Below are 17,093 nucleotides of genomic sequence, written 5' to 3' on the forward strand. Positions count from 1 at the left end.
CAAAATAATAAGATCCATTTCCAGAGGGAAAGATCATCTGACAGCTAGCAGGAGTACATTCCCCTAAGGGGAAGTGTCTAATTATTCCACGTCTGCTCGAATGATTATTATGGCATTGATCTAATTTATTTATACTGTATGTCACTTTAATGAGGTCACTATTAGCTTTGTAAGGTGTTATAGGGGATTATCTTGGCTGTTGAATGTTATGGTTTATAGTTATTAACTGGTGACATATATGGAACTTTATGATTTGAATGTCATCCTTGAGCTCTAATAAGCTGTGCTGATTTTGATACGTTGTATTATTTTTAGAAATATATTGCAGCCCTCCAGAGCATCGAGGAATTGCATGTGAACAAAGTAATTGTTCTTTGGATTTTATTAGAAGGAACATGATGTGAATTGATTGATATTTATATTGTTTCAATAGCATTAGGTCCACAGTGTGCAGCAAAGTTTTACCAGTTTCAGCTCTGCCTTAGACCTCCCTCAGGTTCCGTGCTGCTGGTCACTGTTATAAGTGGCCCTTGTGTCTTACGTTCAGGAGTGTGCTCATAGTGCCCAATTTCTCAACATATGATAGTGTAACCTGAGAGGTGTAATAATACTACCCCATTTAAATCTGAACTAGATATCATGGGCCAAGAGTTTCTGCTTTGTGCGCAATCGGTGATCCGGGTGCAAATTGCACCCAAAATTGCACTCATTTTGAGAAGTGTTTTTTTTCTCTTGGGTTTCTGCTCAAACTCATGTGCATATCGCCAAACGCAAAATCTACCATCAACCAGCGCAATCTGGTAGCGTTTTAAAACGTAATTTTAAAAAAATTAAAATTTTGCCTTAAACATTCCGTGATATATTTAAGAGTGTTAACTTGGTGCAGTTTGATTAATACAGCTGAAAATGGGTTTATCACAAAAAATAAGCATTTTTAATCACGGTGTCAATCCACCACCTGTGAGTAACCCAATTTTAAATTACTGAAGAAGACTTAAAAAAATACAGAACCATTTGCTAGTTATATTGGGGTACAGTAATCAGTTTACTAGTAAATTTAAAAAGAAATTACATTCAAAGTTTTTAAAACATTCCTATTTGTGTCCTTGCACCAAAAAGAACCAGCTTCATTTTTAGCGCCTCCTCGAAGGCCTGCAAACGAGCGCAATTAGCGGAAACTCGCCATGGTGATTAATTTGCCCTGGGGCGTGGCCAGTTTTGTGGGCGGGGCCGGCTTCTAATGCAAAGTTTTTTAAACCAGCGTAAAAGATTGTGGAAACTCGATTTGCGTAAAGTTAATTTGCACTTAAAATTCCATGATCATTTGCGGCAGTTACGCTGATTTCGGACAAATTACGGCAAAATACCAGTGCAACCAAACGGAAACTCTACGCCCTGACTTTCGCATGTGCCCTTGCCCACATTTCTCCAATGTTTCAGTAGGCGGACTGACAACACTGTTGTGACGCGAGACCAGATGTGAATTGCTAAGCTGCTTCATTCTACAGACACCTGGTGAATGTACAAAGGAACAGTTATAATCGAAACTCACTTACTTCACGCAACCTCAAATCCAAAAATGTGACACAAAGTCTGTACTTTAATATACTGGGCCTTTATTTTCCACTTTCTGATTCCCATCAGTTCTTTTTTTTTTATGCTGGGTATTGTTTATTATAGTTATTTGGTTCCTTCGAGCAAAACTTCATCTGATGGAACAGCCTGTTTATATGAAGCAAAATATTGAGTCCTTGGTACACTCGCTAATGACTGACTTGTTTTACCACTGATCTGAGATGTGTGAGAAAGTTTTGCGAACTGATTTCTGATTACCATCTTTGGGCATTAGGATATTTGCATTAGTGCCATAAAGGAAAAAGATATTGAACAGAAGCTGAAACAGGTCTTAGTGGAGTGGAATAATCGATACTTCACATTTGCCAACTTCAAAACACGCGGTGAGCTGCTTCTCCGTGGTGACAACACATCCGAGATCATCACTTTTGCTGAAGATAGCTTAATGGTTCTTGGTTCTCTGCTGAGCAATAGGTAAGATCTCAGTGTGTGCACCATTTATTGGTTTAATGATTTAGTTCACTTCCAAGATGTAAAAGGAAACCAAATCATGCAGCCCTTAGCAAAGAAAATGGATAGAATAAAGGGTTTTGTTTTTGGTATATTATTGACTGGTCCGAGGCTGGTTAATCTTCTGGAAGTTCTAAACTTGTGTTCCATTTGATTTCTATCAAATAAGAACATAAGAAATAGGAGCAGGTGTAGGCCATTCGGCCCTTCGAGCCTGCTCCGCCATTCAATGAGATCATGGCTGATCTTCTGCCTCAACTCCATTCACCATTCTCCAATGTAATTATTGTTGTGACTTACAGTAGTTATAGTATCTATTCAGGGAGTTATACATGTTGGGAATCAAATATAAATATTCAACATTGCGACTTTATGGAGGATATCATTAAGTTTAAAGAATTATGCCATCAGGATATTCTCTCCTAAGACAATAGCTGGTGGATTTGTGGGAATCAAAGAACTAGTTGATGCAAGAACTAGTTGAATGGTTTGGTTTGATCTGAAAGCTGTTTTTAATATTTAATTTTACCTTAATAATTCTGCATTTAAGAAACCTAGGTTATGGGCCAGGGTTCAGAGTACAGGAAACTGCCAAAGTTGAAAAGAGTAGAAGGGGAGATGAGATAAATCAAGATTTAGTGTTCAGGTGAAGCAAAGCTTGTTATCTTAACCTGTAGATTGCACGAGGTAAGGAAGATTGGGGGAGCTGAGGAGCTCCACAGTTCTGAGAAAGACTGAGCTGGAATATAAGGATGGCACAATAAGTTTCAAATTCAACGCAGTGAGGTTGTAGAGAGTTTAATTAAATTGTAAGAATAAAATGGAATGGATCAACAGCTGTCCATAGAGACTGCAAAATATTGCACAGGATCTGAAAAGTGCTAAAATCCTGTTTGAAACATTCTGGCCGGAATTTTCCGTACCTGGGCGGGTCGGGTGCAGGCAGTCAGCGTGGCAGGTCGTGACCCTGTTCCTCATTTCATTCCGCTCCTGAGATCGACTTTCCGCTAATGGCGCCTATTAAGGCAGCCATGCGCGTTACCCGGCCCTATTAAATGGTGCGGGTCTGATGACGTCATTGATGAGGTGTTTTCAGCCGGAATATGTAAAGGAGCCTTGGCCACATTGCATTTGAAGGTTCATCTAGGATTGTGCAAGCACTGCACTGGACCATTGGAGTGTTACTAACATGACTGCACAGAGGCAGAGGGCTGCACCCAGGTTCTCAGATGACTCCCTCCATATGCTTGTGGAGGGAGTGAGCGCACACAGGGAGGTCCTCTTCCCTTCCAATGGACGGAAGAAATCTCCCCAACAGACCAAACGAGCCTGGCTCGAGATAGCGGAGGAGGTCAACAGCAAGAGGACCTGGGTGTAATGCCGGAAACGCTTCAATTATCTCATTAGATCAGGAAAGGTGAATGCAAAACCACACTCAACTTCATCCTGCTGTACCTCTCATCACATCCCCATCACTCTGCCTTCCCAAACCTACTCCTGCACATCATTACTCACACCAACATACCTTGCACGTCCACCTATCCCTCTCTCTATCTACATTATCACATCCCATCTGACTAACCACCCCTCACACTCACCCTCATCCTAATGCAATCATACCAACTAACAACCCACAAGGAGGCCATTTGGCATTGGCACCCCCCTACATCATAGTCACCCTCTAAAGCTGTAACCCATCCATTCCTTACACTTATTCCATCACTCTCACTCAACCTTCTCTTTCCCTCCTTGCAGGAGAAGAGAGCCCACAATAAGAGGGAGACGGAGAGAACTGAAGGTGGCCTTCCATCATTGGCCACCTTAACAGCAGCAGAGGAGGTTGCCTTGGAATTATCAGGAGTCGCAGAGCAGCTGGAGGTGGGAGACGGAGAGAGAGGGGAACATCTCAGCAACCTGGAGACAGAGTTACATCTCATACAGCCACATGGCATACATCAGTCACTCATATGGGGACTGATGCCAGCAGCCAGTGAATGTTCATCATGTGCATAATGGTATTATTACCCATTCTTGATATGACATATATAACTCATCTCTTTACTGTCCAACAGGTCCATCAAGAGCGCCCTCAACTGTCCAGGAGGAAGAGGAAGATGACTCCTCAGAGGAGCCTCTAGCCTCTGAGGGCGCAGCATCACCAGACATGAGCGCACCCAGCACCAGCGCAGAGATGCACACCTCGGTGGGTCCCACGCGACATAGAGTAGTGTTGTCACCTGGTGTGTCACAAGTCACAAGTGAGCAACAGGAGATGGTGAAGGCAGGGACAGCAGTGGAGACTCCTCACTGGAGGGCGCAGGACGGTCCCAGCTCTGATCAGCTGCATGCAGACGCTGAGCCTCGGGGGCCATCCAGAAAGAGGGCAATCCTGGAGGTGCAGCAAGAAGTGCAGGAGGCTTTGACAGGTTTTGTGAGCGCGATGTCTGCAAATGTGCAGAGAATGGAAGACTCCATCTCCAACATGAACACCACCGTGTCGCAGGCGATGGCGACTGTATGCTCTTCCATGGAAAGGATTGCCACCTGCATAGAGCAGCTAATGTGCCACTCACATGGTCTCTACAGAGAATAGATGACTATCTATGGAGAATAGATGGCAGACTCTCATAGACCTCCTCTCTAGGATGGATGTCAATGTAGGCATGGATCCTCATGGCCCCATTGATATGAAGCAAGGTGCTCTCCAGCTCCTTGCTAGCGGCGATGTGCGGGTGGCCCATGAGAGGGATGACGGTGAGAGGGGACATGGAAGTGGGGCCTCCTCTTAAAGTGCTCATACTTCTCCCCTATTGCATCCCCTTCAGTCAGAGCCCCACATGCCTCCTCGGATTCTGATGGCCGAGTCTGCCTCTGCACAGTCGCAGGAGGAGCAGACTTTGGCGGGGCCATCACAGGTTCCAAAATCCAGAGGTCATCTGTCAAATGGGTCTGTGCAGTCGCAACAGGGAAGTGAGCTGGCTGCCTCTTCCTCAGCTTAAGCCACAGGGGTAGAACTTCTAGAAGCATAAGAGAAAGATGAAACACAAGTAGATGCACAAGGGTAAGCACTTGGGTGTTTTAATAAGTGTTTGTGTAAAGTTTCTGTTACTATGATGTCACAGATAAAAATATTTATTTTCACCACTTTCAAATTTTGTCTGCAACTTTGGAAGTAGCTTAGTGAGTTGGAGTGAATGGTGAGACATAACGTTACCTCCAGCAATGGTGGTCAGTGTGAAAGGAATGGCTTGGTCACTGTAGGGATGCCTTATGGTGTTGCTGTAGGGTATTAGAAGCCTGGCGCAGCATGTGGCAGCCATATGGGTGTACTGCCTGAAGTTAAGTAAATCTAGCCATGATGAGGTCAACCCTGGCCTCCCGGGCAGCAGGCAGCAATGTGCTTGGCTACTGGTGGGATCTGGATCACAGGTTCCTCCTGCTCCTCCAGCTGATGCTCCTCCTTCTCCTGTGAAGAGGCTGTGTGATCAGAGCCTTGCTCCTCATGCAGCGCTAATCCTCGCTGCTGCGCTATGTTGTGCAGGGCGCAGCAGGCCGCAACGACTTTGGAGTACCCTGGCTGGTGTGTACTGAAGGGCTCTCCAGATCTGTCAAGGCATCTGAAGCGCATTTTCAGCATGCCCATTGTCTGCTCTATGACACATCTGGTGAAAATGTGGCTTTCATTGTATCTCTCCTGGGCCTCAGTACTTGGCCTCCTCAGGGGCATGATGAGCCACGTCTTCAGTGGATAGGCCTTGTCTCCAAGCAGTTAGCCAGAAAGTATGTTTGGAGGTGCGAAGAGCTGAGGGAAGGTGGACTGGCGCAGGACGGATGAGTCATGGTGCACACATGCATGATGATCTTCTTATGGTTGCAGATGAGCTGCACATTGAGGGAGTGGAAGCCCTTGCGGTTGACAAAGACGCCTGATGGCCACATGTATGTAGTTGATGATGTCCTATACCCGTGGGAAGCAAGCCAGAGTGGCAAAGCCTAGCGCCCACTTAGTAACACTGGTTTCATCAGTGGCAAAGTTGGCTGACTTGTCAAACAGGCCATCGGTGACCTGTGTGATACATCTGTGGGCAGCTGAATGCGAGATGCCGCAAATGTCTGCTGCAGATCCCTGGAAGAAGCCTGAGGCGAAGAAATGGAGGGCGCTGGTGACTTTGACGGCCACTGGTAAGGCATGTCTACCTGCTCCTCTGGGCTGCAGGTCTTGCTCCAGCAATCCGCAAATATCTACAATGACTTGGCGCGATAGCCTGAGCCTCCTTTGGCACTGCTGCTCAGCCATAGAATCATAGAAAGTTACAGCACGGAAGGAGGCCATTTCGGCCCATTGTGTCCGCGCCAGCCAACGAAAAGCTATCCAGCCTAATCCCACTTCCCAGCTCTTGGTCCTGCAGGTTAGAGCATCTCAAGTGCACATCCAAGTACCAAGGTGGTTAGGGTTCCTGCATCTACCATCCTTTCAGGCAGTGAGTTCCAGACCCCCACAAGTCTCTGGGTGAAGAAATTTCCCTTCAAATCCCCTCTAAACCTTCCGCCAATTACTTTAAATCTGTGCCCCCTGGTTTTTGACCCTTCTGCTAAGGGAAATCGGTCCTTTCTATCCACTTTGTCTATGCCCCTCATAATTTTATACACCTCTCCCCTCAGCCTTCTCTTTTCCAAGGAAAACAGACCCAGCCTATCCAGTCTTTCCTCATAGCTAAGATTCTCTACTCCTGGCAACATCCTTGTAAATCTCCTCTGTACCCTCTCTAGTGCAATCACATATTTCCTATAATGTGGTGACCAGAACTGCACGCAGTACTTTAGCTGAGGCCTAACTAGTGTTTTATACAATTGAAGCATAACCCCCCTGCTCTTATATTCTATGCCACAGCTAATAAAAGCAAGCATTCCGTATGCCTTCTTAACCACCTTATCTACTTGGCCTGCTACCTTCAGGGATCTGTGGACATGCACTCCCTTTGTTCCTCTACACTACTCAGTGTCCTACCATTTAATGTGTATTCCCTTTCCTTGTTAGCCCTCCCCAAATGCATTACCTCACACTTCTCCGGATTGAATTCCATTTGCCACTGTTCTGCCCACCTGACCAATTTATTGATATCTTCCTGCAGTCTACAGCTTCCTTCTTCAGTATCAACCACACAGCTGATTTTAGTATCATCTGCAAACTTCTTAATCATACCCCCTATATTCAAGTCAAGATCGTTGATATATACCACAAAAAGCAAGGGACCTAGTACTGAGCCCTGCGGAACCCCACTGGAAACAGCCATCCAGTCACAAAAACACCCATCAACCATTACCCTCTGCTTCCTGTCCCCGAGCCAGTTTTGAATCCAACTTGACACTTTGCCCTTGATCCCATGGGCTTTTAACTTCATGACCAGTCTGCCATGTGGAACCTTATCAAAAGCCTTGCTGAAGTCCATATACACTACATCAAATGCATTACCTTCATCTACCCTCCTTGTTACCTCCTCAAAAAATTCAATCAAGTTTGTCAGACACGACCTTCCCTTAACAAATCCGTGATGACTATCCTTGATTAATCCGTGTCTTTCTAAATGAAGATTTATCCTGTCCTTCAGAATTCTTTCCAATAATTTTTCCACCACCGAGGTTAGGCTGATTGGCCTGTAATTACTCGGTCTATCCTTTTATCCCTTTTTAAACAAGGGTATCACATTAGCAGTCCTCCAGTCCTCTGGCACCACACCTGAAGCCAGAGAGAATTGAAAAATGATGGGCAGGGCCTCTGCTATTTCCTCTTTTGCTTCGCTTAAAAGCCTGGGATACATTTCATCCGGGCCTGGGGATTTATCCACTTTTAAAGCTGCTAAACCCCTAATACTTCCTCTCTCACTATGTTTATTTCACCTAATATTTCACACTCCTCCCCCCTGATAACAATGTCTGCTTCACCCCTTTCCTTTGTGAAAACAGACGCAAAGTATTCATTAAAAACCCTACCGACGTCTCCCGCCTCCACACACATTACCCTCATGATCTCTAATAGGCCCTACCCTTTCTTTAGTTATCCTCTTACTCTTAATATATTTATAAAACATCTTTGGGTTTTCCTTGATTTTACTTGCCAAGAACTTTTCATGCTCTCTCTTTGCTTTCCTAATATCATTTTTAATTGCACCCTGCACTTTCTATACTCCTCTAAAGATTCTGGAGTATTTAGCCCTCAGTATCTGTCATACGCCTCCCTTTTTTTCTTTATCCTACCCTATATGTTTCTAGACATCCAGGGGACTCTAGATTTGTTAGTCCCACCTTTTTTCTTTAAGGGCACATATTAATGTCTGAACCCTCCGGATCTCCTCCTTGAATGCTCTGACACTGATTTACCTTCAACTAGCTGTTGAGGAAGCTCATCCTCTGCCTGTATACTCTGTGTTGGGGATATCGCCTCCGGCACAGTGCAGCCCTGTGCTCATGCCCTCTGTTCTGTGGAGAATGTGGTCACTGCGGAGAAGGTTGGTGGTGGTGGTGGTGGTGGTGGTGGTGTTGCTGCTGGTGTGCCTGGTGCTGATGGTGTTGGGGCTCATCATGGTCCGATTCTGAGGACCAAGGTGAGATAGCATAAATGACACCCATGCTGATGTAATAGATGGCAGGTCAAGTAGAAATGAAAGAGGCAATCTGTCAATGGTGTGATAAGTTCTACCATTGAGACGACTTGGCTGAAAACACTTGCAACCTCGAGAAACCAGATCTGCCCTGACAATGCACTCAGCAACAGCATCTGCCTTAGGAAAGCAATAGGTGTCAGGTGGGAGTATTTATTGTGCTTTCCATGCTGTGCACTAATGAGTTCCATCAATGGCCACTGAGCTTCCGCCACAGGTTCACAGACATGCTTCCCAAGCTGCCTGATTCCCTTGGTCATCCAGTGAAATTTGAAAGGTAGGATTAAAAAGAAGCTTAAGGGTCTGACAAGTACCTAATAATGATGTAAATTAGATCGGCTGTCTCTGCCGTTCGGGTTACGGTTGTGCTGGCAAACGCGCCCGAGGGAAAGGCGCATGAAGGCAGGATGATGGCGGGTTCCCGACCCACTCCAAGTTATTTCAACTTTCACTCCCGACCTGCCTCCAATCCCGCCCACACGGACACCAGAAAATTCCGGCCTCTATCTACGCAAGGACTTATTTTTTTAAATAGCTTATTGAAGTTCAGATCTGTGCAATTTATTCTCTTATAAAGTGAGCATCATCAGTGTCTTGTTCAAAAGATCAGATTACTGCAACATAATGCAGTCCTGATAATTGTGTGCAATAAAAATGTTGAATGATCGGATAAGTTGAATTAAGCAACATTGAATTAAGAGGAGTAGACTGTAATTCATGGTGTGAAGTGCAATGAGAGGTTTCGCCATGGTGAGGTGCTATATGAACACAAAAATTATTATATCAGGAGCATTGCTATTCTTTAGTTTTTAAGTGGTGTATTTTAAATTAGTTCCGTAACACTGATGAATTCAGCAATTCTAAAACCTAGATCAAGCTTCCTGAGTGTCATCAGCATTTGCTTAAATAAATATATTCAGAGATAAAAAAATACAAAACTTACATCATCTGACAGTGATGTGTAAATGTCAAGCTTATGTATCTGTCATTGACGACGTTATTCATACTACAATGCACTGGATTTACATTAGCCATTCCAGTGAAAGATTCTGCTCTGCATCCAAAACCGTGAAAAATAGTAGAAAACAGTAAATTACTCCACAGATGCTATCGTCCATCAAAATAAGCTTATTTGACCTGCCTATTTTACTCCCTCAGGTACAATGTTCCATTTAAAGCACATATTCAAAAGTGGGTACACAACCTGTCCTCCACCACAGATATCATTGAGAGCTGGTTGACTGTACAAAACCTATGGATATATCTGGAAGCAGTGTTTGTAGGTGGAGACATTGCCAAGCAGCTTCCAAAGGTCAGCTATAATTTACTTGAAATAAAATTCCCATATGGAAATACATGATTAGCCAAAGCAACCGAGTCTTGGATTGACGGGCAAATACATGATATTTGGTTTTTCTGACATCGAATGGCCTCAAGCGCGCTTGTGGTGATGATCAGTGCTGGCATGTTAATGCTCAGTTCCACCAAGCATGGACAGGCACGTGTTCCAGCCCCTGCTCCTCTCACCGCCTACACTGAGCTGCTTTGAGCAGGGAAGTGGCAAGTGGCAGGTGCAGAATCTTTGAACGGGGGAGGGAAGATCTGGTATCTCCTAGCTTACAATTAAGAGGGGCATTAGCAGCAGAACGGGAGAAAGGTGCATGCTTGCCTTCTTAGCTACATTGTGTCAGCTGATGCATGTTAAACAATGGTACCTCACTCATGCTAGCTTTATGCAAAGAGCTTCATACTCTAGGGAAACTAGCTTGTAATTATGCTGAATCTACTTCGCACCAGTATGAGACACTCACCCTGGCGAGGGACAGACTCACACTGAAAAGTCTGAATATTAAGAATCTGTTTACAATTTCACTATAAATGGCAAACAGGAAATCTAAACCATAGCCACCAAGTGTTCTGTAACGGCACATTAAACAGTGGAAAATTATACTCCGATATACGAACATGCGAAATTGACGGGCAGTAAAAGACCAGCTGGTCCATCAAGCCTGTCCCACACCATGATGGCCAGAGAATCATGACTAAACTCTTCTTCCCTCCCTCCGCAGCCATGTAATCTCCTGGGAGAAGTACAAAACCAGATAAAAAACTCACGGCCAATAAGGGAAAAATATTCTGGAAAATTTCTCTCCAAGCCCCTCAGTTGATCAAAACCTGTCCAGGAGAACACATGGACCAAGTGTTATCAGTAAAACACTGTATATTGAGAATTTAATTCAATTTAGTTATACATCAAGGGAATTTGGGGATATTAGAATTTTTCATCAGAAACACGAGTTCCACTGTCTCCAGGTTTATACAAGCTGCTCAAACCATGTGACATTTTCTATATTCTGTGGCATCTGTAATAAACTTTCTGCCCATCCCCCAACAAACACAGTGACAGAGCCAGCAACTCCTAAAACAAAGTAAAAATATATAAGGCAGGAGTTTTAAAAGATTGCAAAATTAAAAGTGGTATAAGGAACAACAGACAAAATCGTACATGATGGTTTTCAATCTTAAAAAGTCAACCTGTATAAATTGCAAAGATAAATCTACTAAGTCTACTGTGTCACAACAGGAAGCAAAGAGGTTTTCCAACATAGACAAGTCCTGGATGAAGATAATGAGCCGTGCCCATGAAATTCCTAATGTGGTTCAGTGCTGCATGGGAGATGAAGCTATGGTCCAGCTGTTACCCCACCTTCTGGAGCAACTTGAAATATGTCAGAAATCATTAACTGGGTAAATGCTGTCACTGTGAAAGCAGTGCTAATTTTGAGTATACATATTTATTATTGTGATGAAATACTATTGAGACATTTGGGTTAAAATGAATGGGCAGGCTAGTGAGTGCACAGGCGGGAAACCCTGTCCCTGTTGTTTAAGAGAGTGAGAATTTATTCAGCCCTCTGCCCCTTTCACTCTCCCTTCCATTACCGGTCTTTGGATAGCTCTTTCAAAGAGTTGGAAGAGGCATGATGGACCAAATGGCTTTATGATTCTGTGCTATATGATCCTATGATTCCAGGTCCTTGCCCATATGATCTCATCCCTGGCCTCTGCCAAACAATGCTGCTTTGTAACTGGATGTAAAAAGGTGTATTGATAGTGGCCCCTGGAGACTTGTCCTCTTATTTCCCTTATTCTCTATGGGTGCATGCCTAAGCTCAGTGACCACTGCCTTTTCCCTGACATGCCACAATGTGGTGGATGTACCAATGTATCATCCCCAATTTATATACAAGTTACTCTACTAAACAGCAAGTCAACTAAAAGTAATTGCGATCTACAAATCGATACTGAATTGATTCTGCAACACTTCTTGAGGCTTCTGATGCTGTGATTTTGCCCTGCCGATATATTGCAGGCAGATTCCATAGCACCAGAACAACAGAGAAAGAACTGCAGTTGTTTTTAAGCTGTGACTAATAATTTTGTTTCTGCTCATCAGTCCTTCCACAATGAGTGGGGAGCTTACATAAAGGCCACTGAGTGAATCAAAATGTCTTTATGGATGGGCTGCCTTGTTTACTCTATTGCTGTGCCACGGAAGTTGGGATCGCCATTCATGGCATTGTTGTAAAGTAAATGGGCATTGATGGCCTACCATCTTGGGTAGTGATCTTGCAGCCCACATTGCTAACATTGGGGAATGTCCCAATCATCAAAGTAACAAGTGCGATTTTGCACTAACTGTTCATATGACTGTGCTGTATGGAACAATTGTGGGCTTGTGAACATTGCATCTGTGCAGTCCGTTGTTGAGTCTGCAGTATAAATGGAATAGGTTGTGCAGTAAGGGACCAGCATTACATTACAGAACCATTTCTGTAACATAATTGGGTATTAGGAGATCACAGTAGTACAGGCACAGGACTATATGGAACTTCTTAAGAAGGTACAGTCTTGTCTGATTAGGATTGCTGTTCTTGTTACTCTAATGCAAATTATTTACTTGTTATTTCCGAGTGATGTGTGGGAGGTGTTGAGCATGCTGAAATTAAGATTTACTTTTGACGATAAATTTGTCACTTTCTCTCCTGTTGCTATTAAATATCAGCTATCTGGAAAAGAAGCGGCTGATGTTTCCAAGGTTCTTCTTTGTATCAGACCCTACTCTGCTGGAGATCCTGGGCCAAGCCTCTGATTCTCATACTATACAAGCTCATTTGCTTAATGTATTTGACAATATTAAATCGGTCCAGTTCCACGAGAAGGTGAGTTTGAATTGCTCACGTACCCAATATAAGGATATAACATGGATTCCTGTTGGAAAGGTTTTAGTATAATATTAACCCCAACTACTAAAGTAACACAATTACAAAGCATGCAGAGAGTGCGGGGAAATTGGATTAAAGTAGATAGCCATGATATAGAGCTAGCAGTGGAACAGACATAATGGGCAAATGCTTTCTTCTGTGCTGATATTTCTATGATTCTGACATTAACTTTAACTACAAAACATTTAAACCTTTTAATTCGGTTCACCTTGCTATTTCTAATCATTTATTTGTCCTATTCTTGGTTAATTAATTTTTTTTTTGCATTTTTTTCCCACCAAGTTGAACTATATCTTCCCAATCGTTTTATCTCTAAGAAATTAAGATTTATACCATTAATCATACTTTCAGCCCAGAATTCAAAGATTGATATTTGCAATCACAGCCCAATATATTTATTATAGCCCAATGTCTGTCATGTTCTCCCACTTCAAAGCTCAGCAGGACTGTTGACCTTGAGTATAATAGCTGGTGGCCTCTGCAGCCGGGCAACATCCAGAGAAGTAAACTTGTGGACGTTACAAAAAACATTGGACCAAAAGTCCTTGGCCCTTCCGGCACACTCAATCCCACCGTAACTCCAGACTTTGTAAGGGGCGGACCCTGTGCCTGTCCCTTATAAAGCAAGCAGCATAAAGTGGGGGTGGGGGCAGGACTGGGGTCAGAGACACACAACGTAAAAAGAAAGAAAGAAAGACTTGTATTTATATAGCGCCTTTCACGGCCACCGGACGTCTCAAAGCGCTTTACAGTCAATGAAGTACTTTTGAAATGGAGTCACTGTTGTAATGTGGGAAACGGGGCAGCCAATTTGCGCACAGCAAGTTCCCACAAACAGCAATGTGATAATGACCAGATAATCTGTTTTTGTTATGTTGGTGGGGAGTAACCCTCTCTCTAGTTCTCAGTGGAGCTGTCATAGGGTCAGAGTGTAATGCCACAAGGGAGAAGTGGGCCCCAGCTGGGGATCTAAGCCACGATTGTGGCTTTGGCTCCTGAAGCAATATATGGATTTCTTAAAAAAAATATTTTAAAGTTGGGGCCCTTACAAAACCGCCAAGTTGCACTGGACTTTCTGGTCTATTAAGACAGGCAGGCATCAGGGACATGAGTACCTGCCATTCACATGGAAAAGAAGGACTCCCCCTGAGCACATGAACTTTGGGGTCATTTCTCCCCCTTGTAAAATGCACGGAGACATTCTTTTACACAAGCAGAGTTATCTAAATGTAACAAAAACAGAAAATGCTGGAAAATCTCAGCAGGTCAGGCAGCATCTGTGAAGCGAGAAACAGAGTTAACGTTTCAGTCGATGACCTTTCGTCTAAATGTAAGTTGTTTTGGTTGCTGCCAATGAACTGGTGCCAGTTTTCATGTTCTTTGCTGTGCTGTTACTAACTGTATGTGCTGCAGCAAATTTGAATTCAAAGTTCTGTAATTTATTATATGTGCAATACATTTCTTTATCTGCACGTCATCACTGTTCATTTGGTTTTCAAAGAGTTAAATAAGCTACTACTTTTCTTGTATTTTAGCTCCACAATCCTGTAACATTCTCCTTTAGTGATTTGACAAAATATAAGGCGATTTGAAGTAGTTAACTATGTTCACCAGAAAACTTTAGTGCTTAAAAATCATAAGGATTGTTTAGTGTCAAATCTCCTGATTTTTACGAAGTGCACTAACAGCCTCTGGTGGTTGAAAGTTAGTAGTGCTGGGATTATGTTAATGAATAGTGAGAAAGACCCGCATCTATGTAATGCCTTATCACGTCTCACAAAAATAGCACAAAGCACTTCATGTGCAATGAATTAAGTGCAGTGACTATTGTTATGTAGGCAAAGCCAGAAGACATTTTGTAAACAGCGAAGTCTCACAAACAGCAATGAGATAAGATAACCAGCAAATCTCGGTTTTTTGCTCGTGGTGTTTGAGGAAAGAATGCTGACCGGGTCTCTGGGAGAACTTCCTGCTCTTCTTTGAATAGTGCCATGGGATCTTTAATATTTACAAGCACAGGTAGACAGAGCCTCAGCGTAAAATCTCATCCAAAGGACAGTAACTCCAACAATGCACTGGAGTGTCAGTCTAGATTATATGCTCAAGCCCTGGAATGGAGCATGAAGCCACAACCATCTGACTCAGTGTCGAGAGTGCTACCAACTTAGTCAAGCTGACACAATGCAGGGGCAAGAATTCCGCTGGTTTCCATTTGTAGCAACATTGTAAATGTGTTTGTGAAGACGTCCTCTGGTATTTTTAGCCAAGTTGTAAATAGGTTCTTTTCGAATGTATCTGTGAATTCACTACAGGTCTCGGCAGTGGAAATCTTCACAATACATTAACAATGTCACACACGTAGTGACCAGAGGAATTCTTACCAATCAAGGTACTTACCCTATAGTCTGTAAAGTTTCATATAAAATTGAGAGATTAACGCAAATTATGTTTTTAGTGATCATGAGCTGAGCTGTACATCTTGTACAGAAATGTGTTAAGCGTTAGAAGCATGGTTCCGAGCACAATGCAATGTTTTGGGTCACAATTCCACATCTTTGCTGTACAGATCTATGATCGCATATTGGCTGTATGCTCCAGAGAGGGAGACACTATTGAACTTGATAAGCCAGTTGCCACAGAAGGGAATGTTGAAGTTTGGTTGAATTCTCTGCTTAAGGAGTCTCAAAGTTCACTGCATGGCATTATTCGGAACGCTGCCTATGTAATACAGGAAGAACACTTTAATCTTATTGAGTTCCTGAATAATTTCTGTGCCCAGGTAGGTGGGGAATTCAGGTAATTAGAATGTGCTTTTGTTCTTAATTTCAATATAAAAATGTTTGTTTTGAAAGTTGACTGTGATCCAAATTTATAATTTAACAAATTCCTTTATAAATTTGATTTTACTGGAATAATCCCTTTAAAGGCTAGATTGCCAAGGTTTCTTTGCTCCCAAAGGAGATTGTTTTAAAAAAAAAAATGCTTTAACGAACATGACTTTCACATACCTTAGTATGTTAGTGTTGGCTTTGTAGAGGAGCTGAGTTCCTGGTGCTTCAAGTTCAGATGGTGGAGTCCGACGCCTATCAGGTTTCTGACCTTCTGAGCATTGGTTTTGGTGAATCGGTTAATTGAAAAAAATGTGACGTTCATATTAGAATTCAGTTCTTGTACCATGCAACCTGCAGTGGCAGCCACAACTGAACTCTGGGAGCTCATTGTTCTAAACAGTTTGGGCTCCAAAGCACAATCAATTAGTCCATGTGGTGGTGAAAAAGACCCAAAGTAATAATGCAAACTTTAATAAACTTGTTATTGATGCTCATCACAGGTTGGCCTTCTTGGAATTCAGTTGACTTGGACTAGAGATGCACAAGATGCCTTGAGACTTGCAAAAGCTGACCGTAAAATCATGCAGACAACAAACCACTACTTTCTGGAAATCCTTACTATGCTGATCGATATGACAACTAAAGATTTAGATCTTAATGAGCGTGTGAAGTATGAGACTCTAATCACCATCCACGTCCATCAGAGAGACATCTTCGATGAGCTGGTAATTGGTTTTACTGTCTCTTGACAACAGTGGACGTGATATTTGTTCCTTTTGTTAATTTGAACAAATATTGGCTTATTTTTGGTGGGTGTCATATTTGTGTCATATCTTCAACACACAGAATACCATTATCATAAATATTTCAAACCAGTCTTTAAAATCTGAAATGAAATCCTAACAGAACATTTCATTTCTCAATCAATTAATCTGGAAGAAATGGTGGTATAAATTTTGATCGTCTTCCCACTTTATAATAAGGTGTCACCCTAGAAAAAAGGTTTCAGCGTACTGAAACTATAAGGTTTTACTGCCAAGGAATTGGTGTTGTTTTCCCCTCCTTCTTCCTCTTCTCTTGTTATCCATCTTTTGTAACTGTTTACATTTCCACTGCACATGAAATGTGTGTCTCTCCAATGCTTTTGGTGGATTAGTTTGCACGAGGTGAATTTCCTTGGCTTGTTATAGACGGAAGGTTCACATTTCACAGATGGGAATGATGTAGAGCGC

At 42.8% G+C, this 17,093-nt stretch overlaps 1 protein-coding gene across 1 annotated transcript in view; it reads left to right on the forward strand.

Annotated features, from left to right (window-relative positions):
* The window catches only part of LOC147116426 (dynein axonemal heavy chain 5-like), a 345,860-nt gene that overhangs the window by 146,358 nt on the left and 182,409 nt on the right, over positions 1-17,093 (forward strand). The window contains exons 30-35 of the mRNA XM_085992043.1: positions 316-363; positions 1,850-2,049; positions 9,903-10,056; positions 11,329-11,492; positions 12,811-12,967; positions 15,597-15,826. Coding sequence (XP_085848169.1) covers positions 316-363; positions 1,850-2,049; positions 9,903-10,056; positions 11,329-11,492; positions 12,811-12,967; positions 15,597-15,826 — 953 coding nt within the window. The remainder of the gene's footprint in view (positions 1-315; positions 364-1,849; positions 2,050-9,902; positions 10,057-11,328; positions 11,493-12,810; positions 12,968-15,596; positions 15,827-17,093) is intronic.

Source organism: Somniosus microcephalus, chromosome 6 (assembly GCF_052327205.1).
Source record: "Somniosus microcephalus isolate GS21.2 chromosome 6, FLI_Smic_1.0, whole genome shotgun sequence".
NCBI classification, from domain to species: domain Eukaryota; kingdom Metazoa; phylum Chordata; class Chondrichthyes; order Squaliformes; family Somniosidae; genus Somniosus; species Somniosus microcephalus.